This window comes from Mauremys mutica, chromosome 2, assembly GCF_020497125.1.
Source record: "Mauremys mutica isolate MM-2020 ecotype Southern chromosome 2, ASM2049712v1, whole genome shotgun sequence".
NCBI classification, from domain to species: domain Eukaryota; kingdom Metazoa; phylum Chordata; order Testudines; family Geoemydidae; genus Mauremys; species Mauremys mutica.
The window spans coordinates 10,257,171-10,277,859 of record NC_059073.1 but is presented as its reverse complement, the minus strand read 5'-3'; the positions used below and the strand labels follow the sequence as shown (position 1 = coordinate 10,277,859).

Below are 20,689 nucleotides of genomic sequence, written 5' to 3'. Positions count from 1 at the left end.
ATTCAGCGAGTACATAATGTGATGAATATCAGTGCAATTTGCCAAAAAAGCAGAAAAATGCCTTTTCCGCTGTTCGGCCAGATCTAATTGATATGAATTATCATGTCACACTGATGATGCTACAGTCAAGAAACCACTGAGAATATGTAAGCTTTATTCTCATTACAAATCCCCATATTCTCTTTTGGGAAAACAGAGTATTTGTTCACAAGCTGCCAAAAAATACAAAATCAAAACCAAAAAACAACAAACACTCTGTATCCATTATACAACAAATGCACAAGATGGTGCAATACTATAGGTATACTGAAAATGAAAAGCAAACATATTACAGCAGGATGCTCTAGACACCACATTTTAATTCATGCATTTATTTAATGACAACACGTCTATAGAAGAGATGTTATCAATGGAACAGAATGTTGTACTGTGGTCTCCTGCAGCTCTTTTTTAATGCCAAGGCAGACCCCAAATGTCTTTAATGCAGCGGACATTGATTCTGGAAGAATGAATGTCACATCAAAAGGAGTTTATTTGGATGATGACAAATGACTGATTGGACCATTTTTTCTGATGGATGATTCTGTACTTGGTCTGTGCTATGCCATTAATAATCATCTTCATTCTGATTGGCTTAGGGACAAAAGAGTTCTAATCAGAGGCCGGCTTGTCTATACATTTACCGACATGCTGGGAAGCCAGGCGTCCTCAGTAACAAGCCCTCCTCTCTGGAATTCACTTCCCTGGGACATATGCCCGAGTTCAAACCCGATCATATTGATGAGAGGATACGAGATGGACTCTTTGCTCAGACCTTCCCTATAACTGCCATTCTAGGATTTCTTATTTTACTGTGTTTCTCTCACTTTAAAGTCAGGGGTCACCGAATACTTGTTCTAGTATATGGGAAAGTTGTCTTTCATATTTATATCTTGTAAAGGACAATTAGTGCAGTGATGAGTACCTCATAAATACTTGGAATAATACAGAACTAATACTAATATAATGGTGCTAAGTATTATTATTAATAATAATAACAATACCACCAATACTTTCCTTGTAGTAATAAACTGATTTATTATTTTATTTTTCAACCTTATTCAGCAAATAATGGGGGACCACACTCCACTCTGTTTGACTAACACAGCTTCTCCCACAACTTACATTGAATATACTCTAAGCAGCATTGAGAGACATAGTAATGGATATCGTGGCAGTTGCAAACAATGAGCACCTTATTTTTATCACAAACAAACACAGCCCGACAAAAGCCAAGATGGTCTTTGCTCACCATGGTACCCAGAACAAGAAAAGTTCTCTCCCTGATTCACGGGTTCAGTGATTGAAATTAAAATCTCTAGTAATTAAAATCTCTTTTCTGGTAGCAATATTGTTCAAGAGCCTCTTTAGCAAATGGATTTGGGGAGTCCCTCCTTTAGATGTTAGCTATTTGGGGATAATTGGAAAAATGAGTGCTTGGTGACGGACATTAATGAAATTCCAAACACAGTCCCCCCGCACGCTCCTGACTGAGAACTTTGCAACCAACATCAGTGAGGATTACCAGTATATTACAATTAGCAAGAAGGGCTGGATGAAAAGCAGAGCCGCCAGCAGACATGGTTTCAGGACCCAGATCACTGAGTTTGTGTCTCCTCACCTAGTTCCAGTTTCCAGGTTGCTTAATCCACCCCTGGTAACTGTACTGATCAAAATCCATCCAAACCCAGTCCAGCACCCACTGGAGTAAAAAAGAATTTTATCACTGATTTCAAAGAGAGCAGGAGCTCTTAAAATTAGAATTTCAGTAAAAAAAAGATGCCCAAGCCAGCAGTGCTTCTCCAAATAACATGCTATAAACAGGAATAGTTCAATGGGCTGCAGCATTATTGTTCTAAAATGGAGGGCTTGGGACCAACACTATAGTATTTTTTAATCAGCGTCTGTGTTGGATCATCTTTCAGAAACCATCAGTGGTTCAGAGGAGTCCTCTGAAGCCTTGGAGCTTGCATCTTAAAATTCAAGCTTCTTGTGGGCTAAAGTATTCAGGTTTGCATACAGATATGTTGGGAGAAAGGGAGGGGGCATCCTTTAAAAAAAAAAAAAGATAGTGTATTACAATCACTGCTCAAAAACATCTAGCAACTCTGTGCATGTTTTATTGGTTCAGACATTGCTGAGGAATAGGAAAGGTATATTTTAGAAGGGATGGGGGATGCATGATTAAATTATTAAAATCACTTACTAATAATAACCACATCCGGCTCTTACATCACATTTCTCATCCTCAGATTTCAAAGCACTTTAGAAGACGGGAACATGATCCCCAGTTTAGAGACACCATCACTTTTGAACAAGCTTTACAAACATGGATTCAGACATGTTCTCTGCCCTGAAGAACTTATCTAATGAGATCATTCAAACCTTACATTAGCCTCATAAGAAACACTGGAACCCTAGCCTGGCCCAGTGTTAGACAGGGGCTTTTCTGGGTGAGCCCTTTAATGTTGGTTAGAGACAGCACCAGCATAACTGAGTGTCCAACTAGACCAGCATCCTGCCTCCTCTCACATGGATCCAATCAGTGGTCTATCTACACCAGCATCTATTCCTGATATACTATGAATTCATTCAGGTGGGCCTCCTGCCTCCAACAATTCTAGCCAATAAATGATGCTTCAAAGGAAGGCAGGAAAAAAAACCCATAATGCACTTGGCTGGTGGCACATCACTGTTGGACAAGAAAAACTTCTTGTGCAAAGCAGTACACAGAAAAATGGATCAGAAGGGACTGACTATAAAGCTTTAAATCAATGGAACGTTTCTCATGCTATAAGAAACTTTACAAGAGGAAAGCTTCGGAACACTATCCACAGATTCCCCCAGAGTGACTTAGAGACCCAGCAACCAATCCCTATCAGAGCCATCTGTTTTATAGAAGGGAGAAAGTCTACAGGTTTTACATCAAAATTTGTAGGTTTAATTATTTAAGCTACACACTGTTATAAAGCAAGAGTAAAAAAAAGATTTGTTAAATTAATTGACCAGGGAGAGGAAAAGTTATGATGTGATGTCAACACAGAGTTGTGAGTTTATTTCTCCTATTACCATAAACGTTTGCGCCTCTTTTCCTTTCTGCTCTTAAATATACTTTCTTTAATTTAAAAACTTTCTATCCATTACAGTGAAACCTGTTCTGATCACAGCCTCCTCTGCTGGAATCCACCTGGGTTTTAAGGGCTGATAATGACATTCAAGCATAAGGCACTGCCATTATTTTTCAGCTCACCTTAGTTGACTTCCCCCTGGACCCAATTTGTGTTGCACAAAATAACATGGGGATCTGCACAGAATGGCCAGACCATCACATCTCTATAAAGTCAGTGAGGCATCTTTTGTTTCATTCCAGCCAGCTTTGATCTGACCATTCAACAGCCCCACAGCTCATTCTCTCTCTGACAAAGGCTACCACGACCCTCTCTAGAGTATTCATTTGCTGCTACATCCTTTTCTTTACCACTCAATACAGGCAGGCAACGGTAAGAAACAATGCTTGCGCTCCTTCATAAAACAACATGGAGTTTTACATTAACACAGCTTCAGCCCCTTAGGGACTATATGGACAAACGCTGAGTCGAGCAGTTCTACTAATACTTGTCCTAGGAGAAGGGACACCGGGAGCAGTGTCTAGGAAGGAAGGAAATATGGGGAACATCAGGGCGGGAGGGAGAAGATGCCGGGATAGTTTGGGGGAGCAGCAGCTCTTGACCCACAAGGAGGGCAAACGCAGAGTGGGAGAGAATGCTGTATGGGAACATCAAGGAGAAGCAGCTGTGGGGGTGGGGAGGGAGCTGAAGGTGCATGGGAAGTTCAAGGGAACATTAGGTAGTGAAAGCTAAAGGAAGAGCAGGTGTGAGGAGAGCACAGACTGCTGAGAGCGCACCAGGTGAAAAGCCAGTAGGGAGAAGGTGTGGCTTGTGGGTCCATGCTCTAGTCATGTGGGTAAAGGACTGGTAGTTGAGAGACAGGGATTATATTCTTGTTTCAGCTACTGAATTACTGTGTTACCGGGGTCTGTCATTTAATAAACACTCAAGTTAATCCTGTTCTCCAAGATGAGCACCAAAGGTGCTTAATGACAGGTGCTTAAGAAAACTAAGCAGTCATGGGATAAAAGGGAAGATCCTCTTACAGATCACAAACTAATTAAAAAAGATAGGAAACAAAGGCCAGGAATAAATGGTTAGTTTTCACAGTGGAGAGAGGTAAATAGTGGGGTCCCCCCAAGGATTTGTACTGGGCCCAGTGCTGTACAACATATTCATAAGTGGTCTGGAAAAGGGGGTGAACAGTGAGGTGGCAAAATTTGCAGACAATAGAAAGTTATTCAAGACAGTTAAGTCCAAAGCAGACTGTGAAAAGGGATCTCACAAAACTGGGTGACTGGGCATCAAAATGGCAGACAAAAGTCAATCTTGATAAGCACAAAGTAATGCACATCAGAAAATATAATCCCTACTATACATACAAAAGGGGTCTAAATTAGCTGTTACCATTCAAGAAAGAGATCTTGGAGCCATTGTGGAGAATTATCTTAGAACATCCACTCAATGTGCAGTGGCAGGCACAAAAGTGAACAGAATGTTAAGAACCATTAAGACACAAATAGATAATAAGACAGAAAATATCATAATGCGACTATATAAATCCATGGTACGACCACACCTTGAATACTTCATGTAGATCTGGTCATCTCAAAAGAGATATATTAGAATTGGAAAGGGTAAAAAGAAGGGCAACAGAAATGATTATGGGGTATTTCTGTATGAGGACAGATCAATAAGAATGGGGTGGTCAATTTAGAAAAGAGATGAGTAAGGGGGGATATGATTGAGGTTTATAAAATCATGAATGGTATGAAGACAGTGAATAGGAGGTGTTAGTTATCCCTTCATGTAACACAAGAACTAGGGGTCACCCAATGAAATTAATAGGCAGCAGGATTAAAACAAACAAAAGGAAAGTGCTCCTTCACAAAACACACAGCCAACCTGTGGAACTCATATCCCAAGGATGTTGCGAAGGCCAAAAGTATAAATGTGTTAAAAAGAACTAGATAAGTTCCTGGAGGATAGGTCCATCAACAGCTATTAGCAAGATGGTCAGGGATGCAACCCCATGCTCCAGTATCCCTAAACCTCCAACTGCCAGAAGCATCTGACACTGACCACTGTCAGAGACAGGATACTGGGCTAGATGGACCATTGGTCTGACCCAGCATGGCCATTCTTATGAGCACACAGCAAGCCCTGGCCTCTTCCCCAATGAGAATGTGCTTGGCCAAATTCAGCAGTGACATAAATGGTGGTAAGTTACACATTAGAAAGAAGTTGGTCAGAAAATGGGTGTAAGTGGCAAATTGTTAGAAATTGCTGGACAACCAGTAGGGGTGTAACCCACACCAAGTTGGGGGAGTCGATGGGAGATGCACCAGCTTGTGTTAGGAGCTTCTTCTTCTCCTTCTTTCCTATGTCTGGTGTAGAGCAGCAACTACAATTTCACCTGAAGTTGATCAAGCCAAATGGCTACATCAGGAATAGCACAATTTATTGCAGTAATGCCGCCTCCATGTTTATAAATTGGGCAGTAGGTAGCGACATGTTCAATGGTCTGCCGTGGGGAACCACACTTGCACACCGGAAAGTTTTTGATTTTCAATTTGTGCATTAGATGTCCGCATCTACCAAGGTTGGTTCAGAGTTAACCAAAGTGACCATGGAAGGTCAAACCCAGGAATCTTTGGCATGGGATCCAGCACAAGATACTTATTTTTTAAGTCTTGTTTAGCCCAATCTGTTTTCTGATCATAGCCTGATTGCATGTGGCTAAATAATTGTTCCCAGAAAAAGGCTTTCAGGACTTATGACATTGCGAGGGGCACTGTCAAGGTCTTGGTGGATAGGGGCTGAATATGCTCCTGCGAAAATTGGGTCTGGCATGGCATAAATTATAATATGGTGAGGAACTGCTTTAACTTACAAAGTGAAGCTTTGAACCCCCATCTCCCCCATCCTGAGTGAGTGGTCTACCTATCGGGACACTGGGCATAAGGGGACCACCCACGGCAACTTTTGTGCGAGCTTCAGCATGCTCGGATTTTCCCATCTCTGCCTTGCAATATGTAAATTGAACATATTTGCACTCAATGAATGCCACACCGTGCGAGTGTCACTCCTTTGCCACTTACATCCACTTTCACCTATTTGTAGACTCACCTGTACCCAGTGTGTAATTTGCTCCTCTCTTAACGTCATCACTGACTAGTGTCTAAGGACTTCTGTGGGACCTTCCCCTGCTACTCCAGTTGACATGTGGGCTCTTAAGTTTTAAACACAGTACAGGAAAGAGCTGGGATTTCACTATGTGGCTGTAGATTTCTAATTTAATGAGAGCCAGCCTCAGGAGAGAGCTCTTTCCACAAGTCCTCAGTGGTCCCTTGAATCTGTTTTGCAATGATGATTTATTGAGGCAGCATGCAATTCAATACTACCACTACATCAAAGCAAAGAAAATTATAAAGATACCGAGCTCAGCAACTTTAAGGCACTTGCTGCCCACCACTTATCTTTAAAAACCAAACCCAAACTTTCTATCTAAATGGCATCTCAAAAGGCACATACCCTAGATGAACCTCTGACAATCTCAGACAGCTGCTTGATAGCTTTCGTGCTGGTAGTAATGGTTTTATTGGTCTCTTGCTGGGTTGCATGCCTGTAGGAAAAAAAGAGACCATGCAAATTACAATTACAATTTAATTTTATAATGACTCACTCACATAACTCTCCTAACACACTACAGCTATCACAGCAGAATACACACAGGCTATGCTATGAAGCTGTGACGGCAGGTATAAATAGCAGAAGCAGCAACATGAAGGTTGGATAACAGTAAATGCTAGAGAGGGAATCCAGCAAATGGTCACCAGTTGTAGTTAGCATGAGATATGGGTTTGGATCTGTGGTTTAATATGGGGTGGTGCAAAGGGAGTCAGCGGTGGGTGAAGGGAAGCAGACAGACTGTTACAAATAGCTGGTTTGGCAATAACAAAAGAGGAGAGGAAGGCTGAACCGGAAGAGAAAGAAGAAAAAGAGGGCCTCTAACAGAAAGAGATGTGATGAAGGAACTAGGTGAGGATGAAGTAGGTCAGGATAAGGTTTGGCATTCCGATCTGTAATTTACACCAGCTGGTAAGGTGCACATGCTGCAGTTGTGGGTGCAGGCGGTTAAATGTGCTAGCAGGAAGCAAGACTAATCCATTCTGTTATTGGAATCTCTAGTGTTCATGATGATTATTTCTTGGATTTACTACTGAGTGCTGACAGCCTACCCAGTGCTGCGCAATGCAGAGGGAGACGCAGACGGCTACATGAGGGCATTGCCATGGAAGATCTAGAAGACCAGGAGACAGATTCTGTATCAGGCAGTAAAAGTAGGTCAGGATGAGGTTTAGCAGGGGGATTTAGGCGCTGCAATGCAACTACAAGGTTAGGCAGCAGTTGAGCAGTGGTTTTGTGAATTCCAGTAGCACCTAAATGTTGAATTTAGGCATTCAAAGTGGCAGCTAGGTGCCTAATTCTCCCTGATGAATCTAGTCCAGACTCTGCCCAAAGAACTTTACCAGCTAAATCAAATATGGCTGCCAGCAGGTAGATATTAATCCCAACCCCTCGCTCGTATTGTATTGCTCATCCCCACTAGAAGGGTGAAGTCTCATTAAAAGTTGGGCAGAAATGTGAAAACCAAGTGCATACATTACAGGTGAACACAACAATTACTTCTTAAAAACAGGTTTCCAATGCCTTATTGGTTATCCAACACAATAGAAAAACAGAGAAATCACTTGAATGCATACACAGCATATCACTACATGAGGCTTAGAAGTCATTTTTACATGGCCACATGCAGCCATTTTTACATGGTCTTTTGTGGCCAATCTACCAAGTAGTAGTAGTGGGGGGGGGATAGCTCAGTGGTTTGAGCATTGGCCTGCTAAAGCCAGGGTTGTGAGTTTCATCCTTGAGAGGGCCATTTAGGGATCAGGGACAGTACTTGGTCCTGCCTAGTGAAGGCAGGGGACTGGACTCAATAACCTTTCAAGGTCCCTTCCAGCTCTATGAGTTCCCTATCCACCAGGCTATAGAGTACTCTATCAGGAGAGATTGAGAGAGACCAACACACCAGAGTATTCTGTAGCCCCCAATGGCCAAGGCATACATCCACAATGTGGGGGACCCATGTTCAAATCCCTGCTCCATATCAGGCAGAGGGGGGAATTGAACCTGGGTCTCTCACAAACCAGTGAGAGCTCTAACTACTGGGCTTGAAGTGGCCACCAACACCACAACTACCGCTGCTTGCTCACTATGCCGCCAACATTTGCAAAACTAGTCCTTCATTTCCTTTGCTTTTAAGTTAAAAACAGCATGGAAATCAACCCAAACCAAACCAGATTGTTTCAAGGCATTCAAAATGAAACTGTTGCCTTCTTCAATTCACCAGCATTTGTTGGAACTTTGGAGTTGATTCAAGTTGAAATGATTTTTTAACTGCCAACAAATTGAAAAATCCATTATTCACCTCTCTCTTTGATACATTTGGTTATTTCATGATCCCTTTAACTACTCTCTTATATTTTCATTGATTTATGGAGAATATCACATCCTACCGCATGCGGAGTGTTACAGTGGAACAGACTGAAAACCAAACTCTCCATCATCATTACATCTTCTGTTGTGAGGAATACTTCATAGTCCAATCCCCAAATGAGTCATCCTACTAAGTGCATGACTTCCATGAGTGAGGGTTCCATGACTGAGCCTTTAACAAATACTTCCTTTTAATATAATTTAATATAGAACAAGACACTAGAGTTAATCCTCAGTCACCTTCTTAACCTCAAAAAACTGTCTATCTACAGAAGTTGGAAATTTCCATATGGATAGTCCCCATCCCGAAAGTAAAAGGCCTCATTGCTTCTATACATTCAATTCTTTTCAATGTCTGAAGTTGAGTAAAATCCCAGTTTTGTTTGGATTCTAATATAAATTTCGACCTTACATACAGTATATCAGCAGTTCTCAAACCATTTTAATGGGGTTTCCAGGGCCAGCATTATACTTGCTGGGACCCAGGGTTGAAGTTGAAGTCCAAGCTCCATCCCTATGTGGGCGGCAGGGCTTGGCTGCCTCCCCATTTCCCCTGATGGGGGCGGCAGGGTTTGGGTTGCGGACCCCTCCCCACTGACCTGGGTCAGTGGGGCTCAGGCGCTGACCCCTCCCTCTCGGGGTCATGTAGTAGTAACTTTATTGTCAAAGGGGATTGCAGTCCCATGAAGTTTGAGAACCCCTGCAGTACATAATACATTCAAGTCTGGTGTAAACTTGTAACTTGGATCCTTCAATTTGTCTGCCTTAAAAAAAATTGCTCTCTATCCCCCTTTTAAAACACATTTCAAATAACATTTCAGTGCTCAACTTTGGTAGTTGCAAGTGTGTTGTCAGCATAATTAACTTACTATGCTTCAGCCTCAGAGATACATTCAGAAATCAGACAGTGATTATATTTAATTTACATTAAATGCTATTAAGATCTTCATTAAAAATAAAGGCCTTGGAATTCCACCTCCTGCAGCATTTTATTTTACTTTAATATGCAATGGTAATAAGATATGCCGCTACTATTATTATTAGTAGCTTCCTCCATATCCCTCTCCCTATGGAACTGTGCAAGTTAATTAAAGGGATGTCTAAGATGAATACAATTTCATTTTGAGAAAAGTCAGCCACACAATAGCAAGTTAAATATATGATCTATACAGATATAGTGTGAATATTTTATATATGCTGAAAAGAACTACACTGGCTATCATGATGAACTGCAGGACTACAAATGGGATGGAATTCTCTTAGGAGGAGTAAACTTTTCTGATTCGTGTGTGTTTATAAGAAAGGATGCAAAGACACTGAACTCTATAAACCACCAGCGGCGAAAGCTTAGCCCACATAATTCTACAATCAAACCCATGGCTGCCATTTTCTTTAATATGGAAGTATGGCCCATTGGATGTATAGTTCCTAGCATGCAGTTTGGACAGGTTCTAGACAGGGGCGGCTCTAGGTATTTTGCCGCCCCAAGGACGGCAGGCAGGCTGCCTTCGGCAGCTTGACTGCGGGAGGTCCCCGGTCCCGCTGATTCGGCGGCACGCCTGCGGGAGGTCCACCGAAGCTGTGGGACCAACGGACCCTCCGCAGGCAAGCCGCCGAAGGCAATCTGCCTGCCGCCCTCGCGGCAAGTGGCAGAGCACCCCCCGAGGCTTGCCGCCCCAGGCACACGCTTGGCGTGCTGGTGCCTGGAGCCGCCCCTGGTTCTAGACTAAAAATTGCTTATTTGTAGGCACTAAGTACAGTAACTCCTCACTTAACGTTGTAGTTCTGTTCCTGAAAAATGTGACTAAGTGAAACGATGTTAAGCGAATCCAATTTCCCCATAAGAATTAATGTAAATGGAGGGGTTAGGTTCCAGGGAATTTTTTTCCACCAGACAAAAGACATATTTATATTTTATATACACGCACAGTATAAGTTTAAACAAACAATTTAATACTGGTACACAGTGATGATGATTGTGAAGCTTGGTTGAGGTGGAGGAGTCAGGGGGTGGGATATTTCCCTTACTGCTAAATGATGAACTAGCAATAGGCTGAGCCCTCAAGGGTTAACTCTCTCTCTACACAAGGCAGCAGGAATGGAGGGAGATGTGTGTTTCCCTTAAGTACACTGCCTTGTTAATTTGACCAGCTTGCTGAAATGCAGCTGCTGCAAGCTCCCTCAGCCCTGAGTCCTGGTCTGTCCCCCCGATTTATGGACGATAGGGTAAGCGGGGTGCAGGAGCAGGGGGGAGGGGGACACCCTGACACTAGCCCCCCTTCTTCCTTCCCTCCCCCCCGCACAGCTCCAAGGCAGAGGGCAGGAGCAGCACATGGCAGTGGGGGGGAGGGACACAGCTGAACTGCAGGCAGCTGCTGCACAGGGAACTTAGGGGAGTGGGGAGCTGATAGGGGGAGCTGACAGGGGGCTGCCAGTCCACGCTGGTTCCAAGCCCCCACCAGCTAGCTGCAACGGGCTGCTTTTCCTGCAAGCAGTAGACAGCCAAATGACGTTAGAAGGGAGCATTACACAACTTTAAATGAGCATGTTCCCTAATTGATCAGCAACGAAACAATGTTAACTGGGACGACTTTAAGTGAGGAGTTACTGTAATGGCATGAACCAGGAACTGATCTTAGGCCTGGTCTACACTAAGGGGGGGGGGTCGAACTAAGGTACGCAAGTTCAGCTACGCGAATAGCGTAGCTGAACTCGAAGTACCCTAGTTCGACTGACTTACCGGTCCAGACGCGGCAGGGTCGAACTCCGCGGTTCCAAGGTCGACTCCGCCACCGCCGTTCGCGGTGGTGGAGTTCCGGAGTCGACCGGAGCGCGCAGGGAGTTCGAACTATCGCGTCTTGATTAGACGCAATAGTTCGAACTTCGAGAAGTTGAACTCACCGCGTCGACCCGGACGGTGAGTATAGACCTACCCTTAGATTGTATTCCCAGCCCTGCCACTGACTTGCTGTGTGGTTTTAGTCAAGCCATTTTTGCTTCAATTTACCATAGCCATGCTTCATTTATCCAGTTTTTAAATGAGCTCAAGTGAGAGGCAAGCGAAGTGATCTCTCCATTTCCCTCCTCTACCTCACGGGGTGTAATGAAGCACGTTCAGTATTGTTTGTACAAAGTTTTGAGATTCTTAGTGAAAAACAAAGTACAAAATCTGATCAGACCCTTAGGACGGACTTCAAATGAAGCGACAGAGAGTCAGAGAAACCTAAGGAGTTCATCATGTTTATCTTCCCTTCCATCTGAGACTCCCTTCCATAAACAACCACCTCAGGGATGGATTTACATGCCAGTTCCAGAGGTGAAAGGCCACAAAGTAATCCAATGAAACAGCGTCACTGTACATTGTTTTTTAGGATTACGCTTGTAAAAGGCTCAAAAAGGAAATCACTGGCTCCAAGCTCACTAAACAAACAGCAAAACAAGAAAATTTCAAAGAGAAAAAGTGACTCTCTACTTCAAAAGGGACAAAAAAAAACTTGTTAGTGGAAGATTAAAATCATCATTCTGCTAGATACTAAAAATCACGGACTGAACAAAGACACTGGATTTATGGCTTGTTACAACAATCTGTAACCCACTAACCCCTTCTTTTTATCCTATGGCTCCAGAGACATCAACGGGCCATTCTACCTTAAATGGTCACTTACAATGTGTGCTACCTATGCTAAACATTCTGTTCTACCTTGCTGGACACTGTGAGTACCTTTCCCAGACCAGAACAAGAGGTATGTGTGGACCGAAAGCTTGTCTCTCTCACCAACAGAAGGTGATCCAAATAAAAGATATTATCTCGCCCACCCTGTCTCTCTGGTTTGCTTGTTATATGAGTTGGCAGGGTCTCAGAACAGCTTCAGCTCATATCAGGGATCTGCAGACACACTGTGGATAGTACCAGAAAATCAGAACTCAGTGACTTTAATAATCATTTAATTTTCAGACTATTTTTGTAAGAGAATTTAGGAGGCGAGAGGAACCCATAATTGCTATTGCTAGGATGGCCAGGAGCCTTCTGATATGAGGCTGCATTTCAAAAAATGTTTTCTTAAAAGGAGCATTCACACCCCATGCATGAAAGATTTTCAATGCAACTGGGGGATTTAACCACACAAGTTTGATTATTTTTAAAACATCTGTGTGTGCATGTGCACACACACAACACACAAAAAAACCACCACTATGTTAAAAATGTCACAGCTGTGAAGTCAAGCACTCAAGAGTACTGAGATTGAACCTGTGGGCCTTCATTCATGCTGCTCTATTTGTTGGGACTAAATCTCCACTTTTCTCCATCGTGTGGCCCCTTTACATCTTTCCTTAAAAGCCACCTCCTTCCAGGAACTCTTTCTCCTCACCAGTAATCTCACCACTCTCTCCTTTACCTGAACTATTGTTCAATAACATGTCTCTGTTTTGTCTGTCTGAGGCTATGTCTACACTGGCAACTGGACAAAACGTTTGTCTTTCAGAGGTGTTAAAAAACAAACAAACAAAACATGAAAAACAAAAGTTTTGCCGTGACAAGTGCCAGTGTGAAGAGCATGTTGTGAGCAGGAGCACTCTCCTGCCGACACAGCTAACCCTGCTCGCTGGGTAGAAAAGCCTTAGGGTACGTCTACACTACGGGATTATTCCGAATTTACATAAACCGGTTTAGCAAAACAGATTGTATAAAATCGAGTGCACGCGGCCACACTAAACACATTAAATCGGTGGTGTGCATCCACGGTCAGAGGCTAGCGTCGATTTCTGGAGCGTTGCACTGTGGGTAGCTATTCCGTAGCTATCCCATAGTTCCCGCAGCCTCCCCTGCCCCTTGGAATTTCCGGGTTGAGATCCCAGTGCCTGATGGGGCAAAAATCATTGTCGTGGGTGGTTCTGGGTAAATGTCGTCAGTCACTCCTTCCTCTGGGAAAGCAACGGCAGACAAGCATTTCGCGCCTTTTTTCCCTGGATTGCCCTGGCAGATGCCATAGCATGGCAATCATGGAGCCTGTTTTGCCTTTTGTGACTGTCACCGTATGTGTACTAGATGCCGCTGACAGAGGCGATTCAGCAGCGCTACACAGCAGCATGCTTTTGCATGACAGCAGAGATGGTTACCAGCCATACTGTACCATCTACCATACCATAAATTGGTAATAAGATGATCATGGTTACCAGTCCTTTTGCACTGCACCATTTGCTGCTGTCATAAGTGCCCCTGGCTGAGATCAGCCAGGGGCACAAAAGCCAAAATTGGGAATGACTCCCTGAGTCAATCCCTCCTTTTTGGTATCTAAAAATAGAATCAGTCCTGCCTAGAATATGGGCAAGTGTACTAGAGAACCACTGTATCATAGAACCAGAGAGCACAGCTGCTCTGTGTCAGATCCTGCAGAAATTATGAGCTGTATGCTATTCACAGGGGGTGCTCCTGCAACAACCCCACCTGTTGATTCTGTTCTTCCCCCAGCCTTCCTGGGCTACCGTAGCATTGTCCCCCCACTTGTGTGATGAAGTAATAAAGAATGCAGGAATAAGACACAGTGACTTGTTCGTGAGAAATGAGTGGAAGGCAGCCTCCAGCTGCTATGATAGTCCAGACAGGACATTAAGAAGTGTGGAGGAGAGGAGCCCAGCATCGCGCTGCTAGTCCAGGGGCAATTGAATCTTTTCTTTACACATGAAGGGTGGGGGCTGATGGAGCTCAGACCCCTGTTGCTATGATAAAGACGGTTACCAGCCATACTGCACCATCTACCAGGAAAAATTAGGAGCAGGCGCCCTTGATCGACCTCACTGATGCTAGTCGGCATGGTTACCAGTCCTTTTGCACTGCCCCATGTGCCAATAGGCTGATGATGACGATGGATATCAGCCATATTGTACCATCAGCCACCCATGGCGGGGGGGGAGCAAGGATGTTGGTATTGAGTGCTGCAGCATCGCGTCTATCTGCAGCATTCAGTAAAGATAGGGTGACATGTAAAAGAGTCAAGACAGGATTGTTTTCCCTTTCACTTCTGGGGGTGGGTGGGGGGGTGCGTAAATTGCCTAGCTATGCCCTGACCCACGGCTGACACTGTGTTTGACCCTAGAAGCATTTGGAGCTCAGCCAAGAATGCAAATGCTTTTCGGAGACAGCAGGAACTGTGGGATAGCTTGAGTCCTCCAGTCCATGAGCGTCCATTTGATTCTTTGGCTTTCCGTTCGCTTGTCACGCAGCAGTGCACTGAGTCCCTGCTATGGCGTCTGTCTGGAGATTTTTTAAAAATGATTTTGAATTTCGTCTTCTGTAACGGAGCGCTGATAGAACAGATTTGCCTGCCCTCACTGCGATCACATCCGCATGGTCCATGCTGGAGCTCTTTTTTTATTTTGATTTCGGACTGCATCGCCACCCGTGCTGATCGGAGCTCCACGCTGGGCAAATAGGAAATATTCAAAAGTTCGCGGGGTTTTTCCTGTCTACCTGGCCACTGCATCCGAGTTCAGATTCCTATCCAGAGCGGTCAGTGGTGCACTGTGGGATACCGCCCGGAGGCCAATACCGTCGATTTGCGGCCACACTAACCCTAATCCGATATGGTAATACCGATACTAGCGCTACTCCTCTCGTTAGGGAGGAGTACAGAAACCGGTTTAAAGAGCCCTTTATATCGATATAAAGGGCCTCTTAAGTGTGGACAGGTGTGGCGTTAAATCGGTTTTACGCTCCCTAAACCGGTTTAAACGCGTAGTGTAGACCAGGCCTCAGAGTGTAACTTCTTTGGGGCAGGTGACATACCTTATTGCATGTACATGGGCATTAATGATGCTATTCAAATGATTATTAAGAATCTACAGAGAGCATTTTAAGTCTGGGCAAATGCAGCTGTGAGCCCAGCCATTGCTCCATCATTCCTGATTAGTAAGCCATGCCTCCTTATCTTCTGGGCAAACTCCTACCTCTTCAACAGGCAGATTATTATGGAAGTACAACTGTTAGGGTAGATGCAGCCATGCACACAGGAGTCTAAAAGGTTGGACCAGCCATACACAATGCCAGCGACAAGCGCAGTAATAACAGACTGGATAGAGCTAGACTGAGGCATTCAGGATACTTTCAGGATAATCACTGGCAGCTATCTCTGACAGGTCAAGTCCCAGCTGAAAGTTCAGAGTTGGGGCATGGTGGAGATTACAGATCAGATTGTGTGGGTACCACATATTGCCGAGAGAGGAGATATCAGGACACTCTCCCTTTTATACCATTTCTCTAAACCAATTTATGGAGTTTACAACACCTTAACTATCAAAATATTGTTGGGGTTATCTTTATCCCAGACTTTTCAGGTTCGTTGTCTGACCGCAAGAGAGACAGGCAACCCAGCAAAGTCCGAAACCAAGTTCTTTATTGATGCATGCACACACACAACAAAGAACAAGCCCGTTCTCCACAGAGAACCAGAACCAGCCCCCCATTTCTTCAATACAGCACAAATTTATATAAGCAAGTTTACATCACAGTTAAAGCATTTAATTGCCTGCGGTTAATTAACGGCACCTGGTGAAGCATTTGATTACAAATTTCATGGCCTTGAGCAGTTCCTGGCGCACAAGCAGCTTCCTTATCAGTACTGAGAACTTTTTTATCGGCACTTCCCAAGCTTAAGTGCAAGGGGGGGTTTATCCACCCAGCTCCTGCTTGCTGACTTCATTCACCCATCTTCTAAGCCCCCCTTGTTCATGCATCAAGCGTGTGATCACCTGCTCAGCCTATCTTGTAGGCCTTCGGACCCACTCTAAAGCATCCTATCTATCAATATCATCCTAATAACTTAGAATTTATACTGCTTCTTATATCCAAAAAAGATCTTAAAGCACTTTATAAATTACATACAATAAAAGGAATCCTTTCATCTGCTACAGCAAGACAGCTACCTCTGGTGACAACTCTTCAATCTACATGGCAGCATTTTACGCCGATTTTGCACAAGTGTAAATGACGGCTCACGGGGTAGGGCCATAAAGAATTAGGCCCAGCAACTCGACACAACAGTTCAGCACAGGAACTGAAGACCAAAGCACACAATAAAAACCAGAATTGAGAGAGAAACTTGTTTGCAACAGTTATGTCACCAACACTGTAGCCAAAGCTCTCTGGAGGGGTGGTGGGAGAGGGAACAGAGGGGGAGAAGCACACTTCAGAAAGGATACGGCTGATTTCTCTTACACACATCTGCGCCCTAACAAAAGAGCAATACCATGGTTTTCAGGTACATGTCAAGAATATATCTATAAGTACCTACATGGAGAGCAAATATTGAATAATGGGCTCTTCAATCTAGCAGAGGAAGGTATCACACGATCCAATGGCTGGAAGTTGAAGTTATACACATTCAGACGGGGAATAGGGCATACATTTTGAACACTGAGAGCAATTAACTATTGGAACAATTTATCAAGGGTTGTGGTGGATTCTTCATCACTGGATTGGATTTTTTTTTTTCTAAAAGATCTGTTCTAGGAATTATTTTGGTGAAGTTCTATGGTTTCTGTTATACAGGAGGACAGATTTACAGTTGCCAACTTGGTAATATTTAAAAACCAGACACTCCAGCAGGAGTGTTGGAATCTCCCCTTCCCCGCCTCTTCCCACCCCAATGACCCACCCCTGCCACACCTCTACCCCCAAGGCCCTGCCCCCATCTACTCCTCTTTCCCCCTCCCCCTCATGACTTGCTACTTTTCCCCTCCCCCCGCCTGGGTCAGGAAGGACTTGCCTGCAGAGCCAGGCCTGGGAGCTGCAGCCGCCCGATGGAAGTAGAAGGTGGCCCCAGCTGAATAGGTGCTGGCACGGGTGATGACCCAGCACCTCCCCCGCCTGCAGTAACCGGACTTTGGGTGTCCAGTCATTAGATCTGATCGGACACTGTCAGGACCCCTTTTCAACCAGACTTTTTTGGGCACCTGGCCACCCTAGTCAGACTAGATGATTACAGTGGTCCCTTCTGGCCTTGGAAGCTATGAATATTTACTGTTCATTAGATTTTCTATCCCACTTGGTGTCTAAGATTTGCAAAGCAACTGAACAATTTTATACATTTAGAAGTTGGTGATCAAGGAGATTTGACTATAATTAAGACAGGTCACACACTGTATGCTCCTCAGATGATACTCTGGTTAAGGTCTTTTGCACAGCAACTGGAAAGTGTAGCACAAATTGTAATTTGTTTTTATAAAAGAAGAAAAAAACCTACTGTTTACTATGTGGTGAGATGACATATATATTGTGACAGAATGTACCCCTGTGTCCACACCCTATTGAATTAGTCTTTGTACAAAGTATGCCTTGCGATGTATCATTTGAAAACTCATAATTTGCTGGTCATTATTGCCCTGGTAGAATATGTGTGGCGATGTGTGTGAAGTTATACGATTTCCCTTTATGACGTTATTAACACGTTTCAAACCACAGCCCTACCCAAGAAGAACCTGGCAAATCTGTCCTAACAAAGGGAGGTGTGGACTGCCAAAACTGCATTTAAGCAGTAAACAGAGCAGGAAGGGGAGATAAAGGAAGCTCAAACAGGTGGGAAAAAACCAGCAGGGGACATCTTTCCACATAAGCTCTTTTTCTCCTGAATCTCAGCTGGAAATGTTTTTCAAGGGGAGGAGTGACACTATTAAAAGGAAGGACAAACACCCCAGGGCCCCCCTCTCTCACCTCCTGCCCATCCCATTCACGGCACCTGAAGCCACAAAGGAAGAATTCATTGGATTCTGGGAGAAGGGATCCTGAGTTAAGAAGTTTGGTCAGTAAGACTGCTGAAAGCAAATGGTGAGAAAAATGTGGTTTAAATTTAACATATCAGAGGGGTAGCCGTGTTAGGGTAGGTCCATACTCACCGCACGGGTTGATGCGGTGAGTTCGACTTCTCCGAGTTCGAACTATCGCATCTAATCAAGACGCGATAGTTCGAACTCCCCGCGCGCTCCGGTCGACTCCGGAACTCCACCACCGTGAACGGCGGTGGCGGGGTCGACCTTGGAGCCGCGGAGTTCGACCCCGCCGCGTCTGGACAGGTAAGTAAGTCGAACTAGGGTACTTCGAGTTCAGCTACGCTATTCACGTAGCTGAACTTGCGTACCCTAGTTCGACCCCCGCCCTTAGTGTAGACCAGGCCTTAGTCTGGATCTGTAAAAGCAGCAAAGAGTCTTGTGGCACCTTATAGACTAACTGATGTTTTGGAGCATGAGCTTTTGTGGGTGAATACCCACTTCGTCAGTTGCATCCGACGAAGTGGGTATTCACCCACGAAAGCTCATGCTCCAAAATGTCTGTTAGTCTATAAGGTGCCACAAGACTCTTTGCTGCTTTTACAAATTTAACATAGTTTGTTAAGTTAAGCAACAGTTGCATTGTAGCTTTATTTGTTTAGTAACCATATCTGATTTTTATGCCTTGTTACTTGTACTCACTTAAAATCTCTTCCTAGTAAAAAAACTTGTTTTATTGTTTAAATTGAAGTGTCTGGGAAACTCCATTTGAGGTGGCACGTTGTCTGCATATTATTTCTGTTAAAGAAATAACAGATTTTATGTAAAGTAGAGAAAGCTGGGGGGTTAAGACATACATACCCGGGAGGTGGCAGGAATCTAAGGCTGGAGGTGTGTTGGGGTCACCCTGCAGTATAACCAAGGCTGATAAGAGCCAGGGTGTGGCTGGCTGGCTGCTGCGCACACACAGACATAGCTGGGAGTGACTTGCACACTGGAGGTTGTTTGTGAGCAGTCCAGGCTGGAGGCTACAGCAGGAAAGCGTTGTAAAGAGCACCCCATGTTAGAGGGCAGTGGTGACATGGTGACTTATTGGTCTGGATTGTACCTTGACAGGACACAATGATCTCACATCTCTGGTTCAAGCACTGATATGCTGAGCATCTGCATTTGCATAAGTTCCCTACACTCTTTAGTTGTAAGGAGCATGAAAACAAGAGGGCTCAGGATGGAAGTGTAAGGAAATCATTATTCAAACCTTAAGCTTGTTATCATTCCCCTTTATGTCTTAGGGCCGGAGTCTGAAGCACTGAAGTCAATGGGAGTTGAGAATGCTCAGCATCTCACAGGATCGGGCCCATAAATTATACACATTTGTATATTGAATTTTATATGCCTAATAATTTACATTGCTTCAGACATTCCTCTAGTCTCCAAACTCTACCGACCACGGGAGCAGCTACAATGGCATGAGGTACTCCAGAGATTCCTTGATAGACCCCAGGAGAGAAGGGTGACCTGGTCCCAGTCCATAAGTACCTGCTTGGTCAACAAACAATTGCTAATCTAGCACACAACAATATAAGAGCCAATAACATGAAAAGTTGTTAATCTAGTAGACAAAGATATAGATTCAATATCAAGATATAGATCCAAGATCCAACAACCAGGCCCTGCGATTCCCAGTGCAGCAATGTTGTAAAACATTGTCACAGCACCATCAGGCTAGTCCAAAACAATGCCAGTTTACACCAGCTGAGGATCTGATTCAATTAAATGAATTGTTCTATTAAGACACACTTATGTATAGCAATGCAACTGCTGATGCAATAAGAGCCTTTAAACCGAGAGAATAGAATAACCAACTGGTGAATTAATGTGTTATGGCCAAGATGCAATATCGTGCCTCATCCTCTAGGTTTTCTGCTGTTGCTTGCATATGCAGAGAAAGGCTAAAGCACAATGCATCTTTCAACTGAGCATTTATTGCAAAAGCAAACAGAAGAAAGGCAAGCTGGAATTGGTAGTTATTTAATCAAGCCTTAGGGTACTTTTGCTGTATCATTAAGTCTCAACAGTAAGAGCTAAATCCACTTGTTCTACCTCCAAAGCAAAGTTCTACACTCTTTCATGTTCACGTCTAGGACTTGCTGCTCCACCGACTTGCACTTTTATATCTGGGCAAAGGGAGTGCAAAACAGTACAACTCTAATCTGGCAACATAT

At 44.0% G+C, this 20,689-nt stretch overlaps 1 protein-coding gene across 10 annotated transcripts in view; it reads right to left on the bottom strand.

The window, feature by feature from the left end:
- Positions 1 to 20,689, bottom strand: part of TSNARE1 (t-SNARE domain containing 1) — a 673,885-nt gene that overhangs the window by 313,581 nt on the left and 339,615 nt on the right. For all 10 annotated transcript variants that reach the window (XM_045004924.1, XM_045004925.1, XM_045004918.1 and 7 more), the window contains one exon: positions 6,681 to 6,771. In XM_045004924.1, the coding sequence (XP_044860859.1) occupies positions 6,681 to 6,771 (91 nt within the window). The remainder of the gene's footprint in view (positions 1 to 6,680; positions 6,772 to 20,689) is intronic.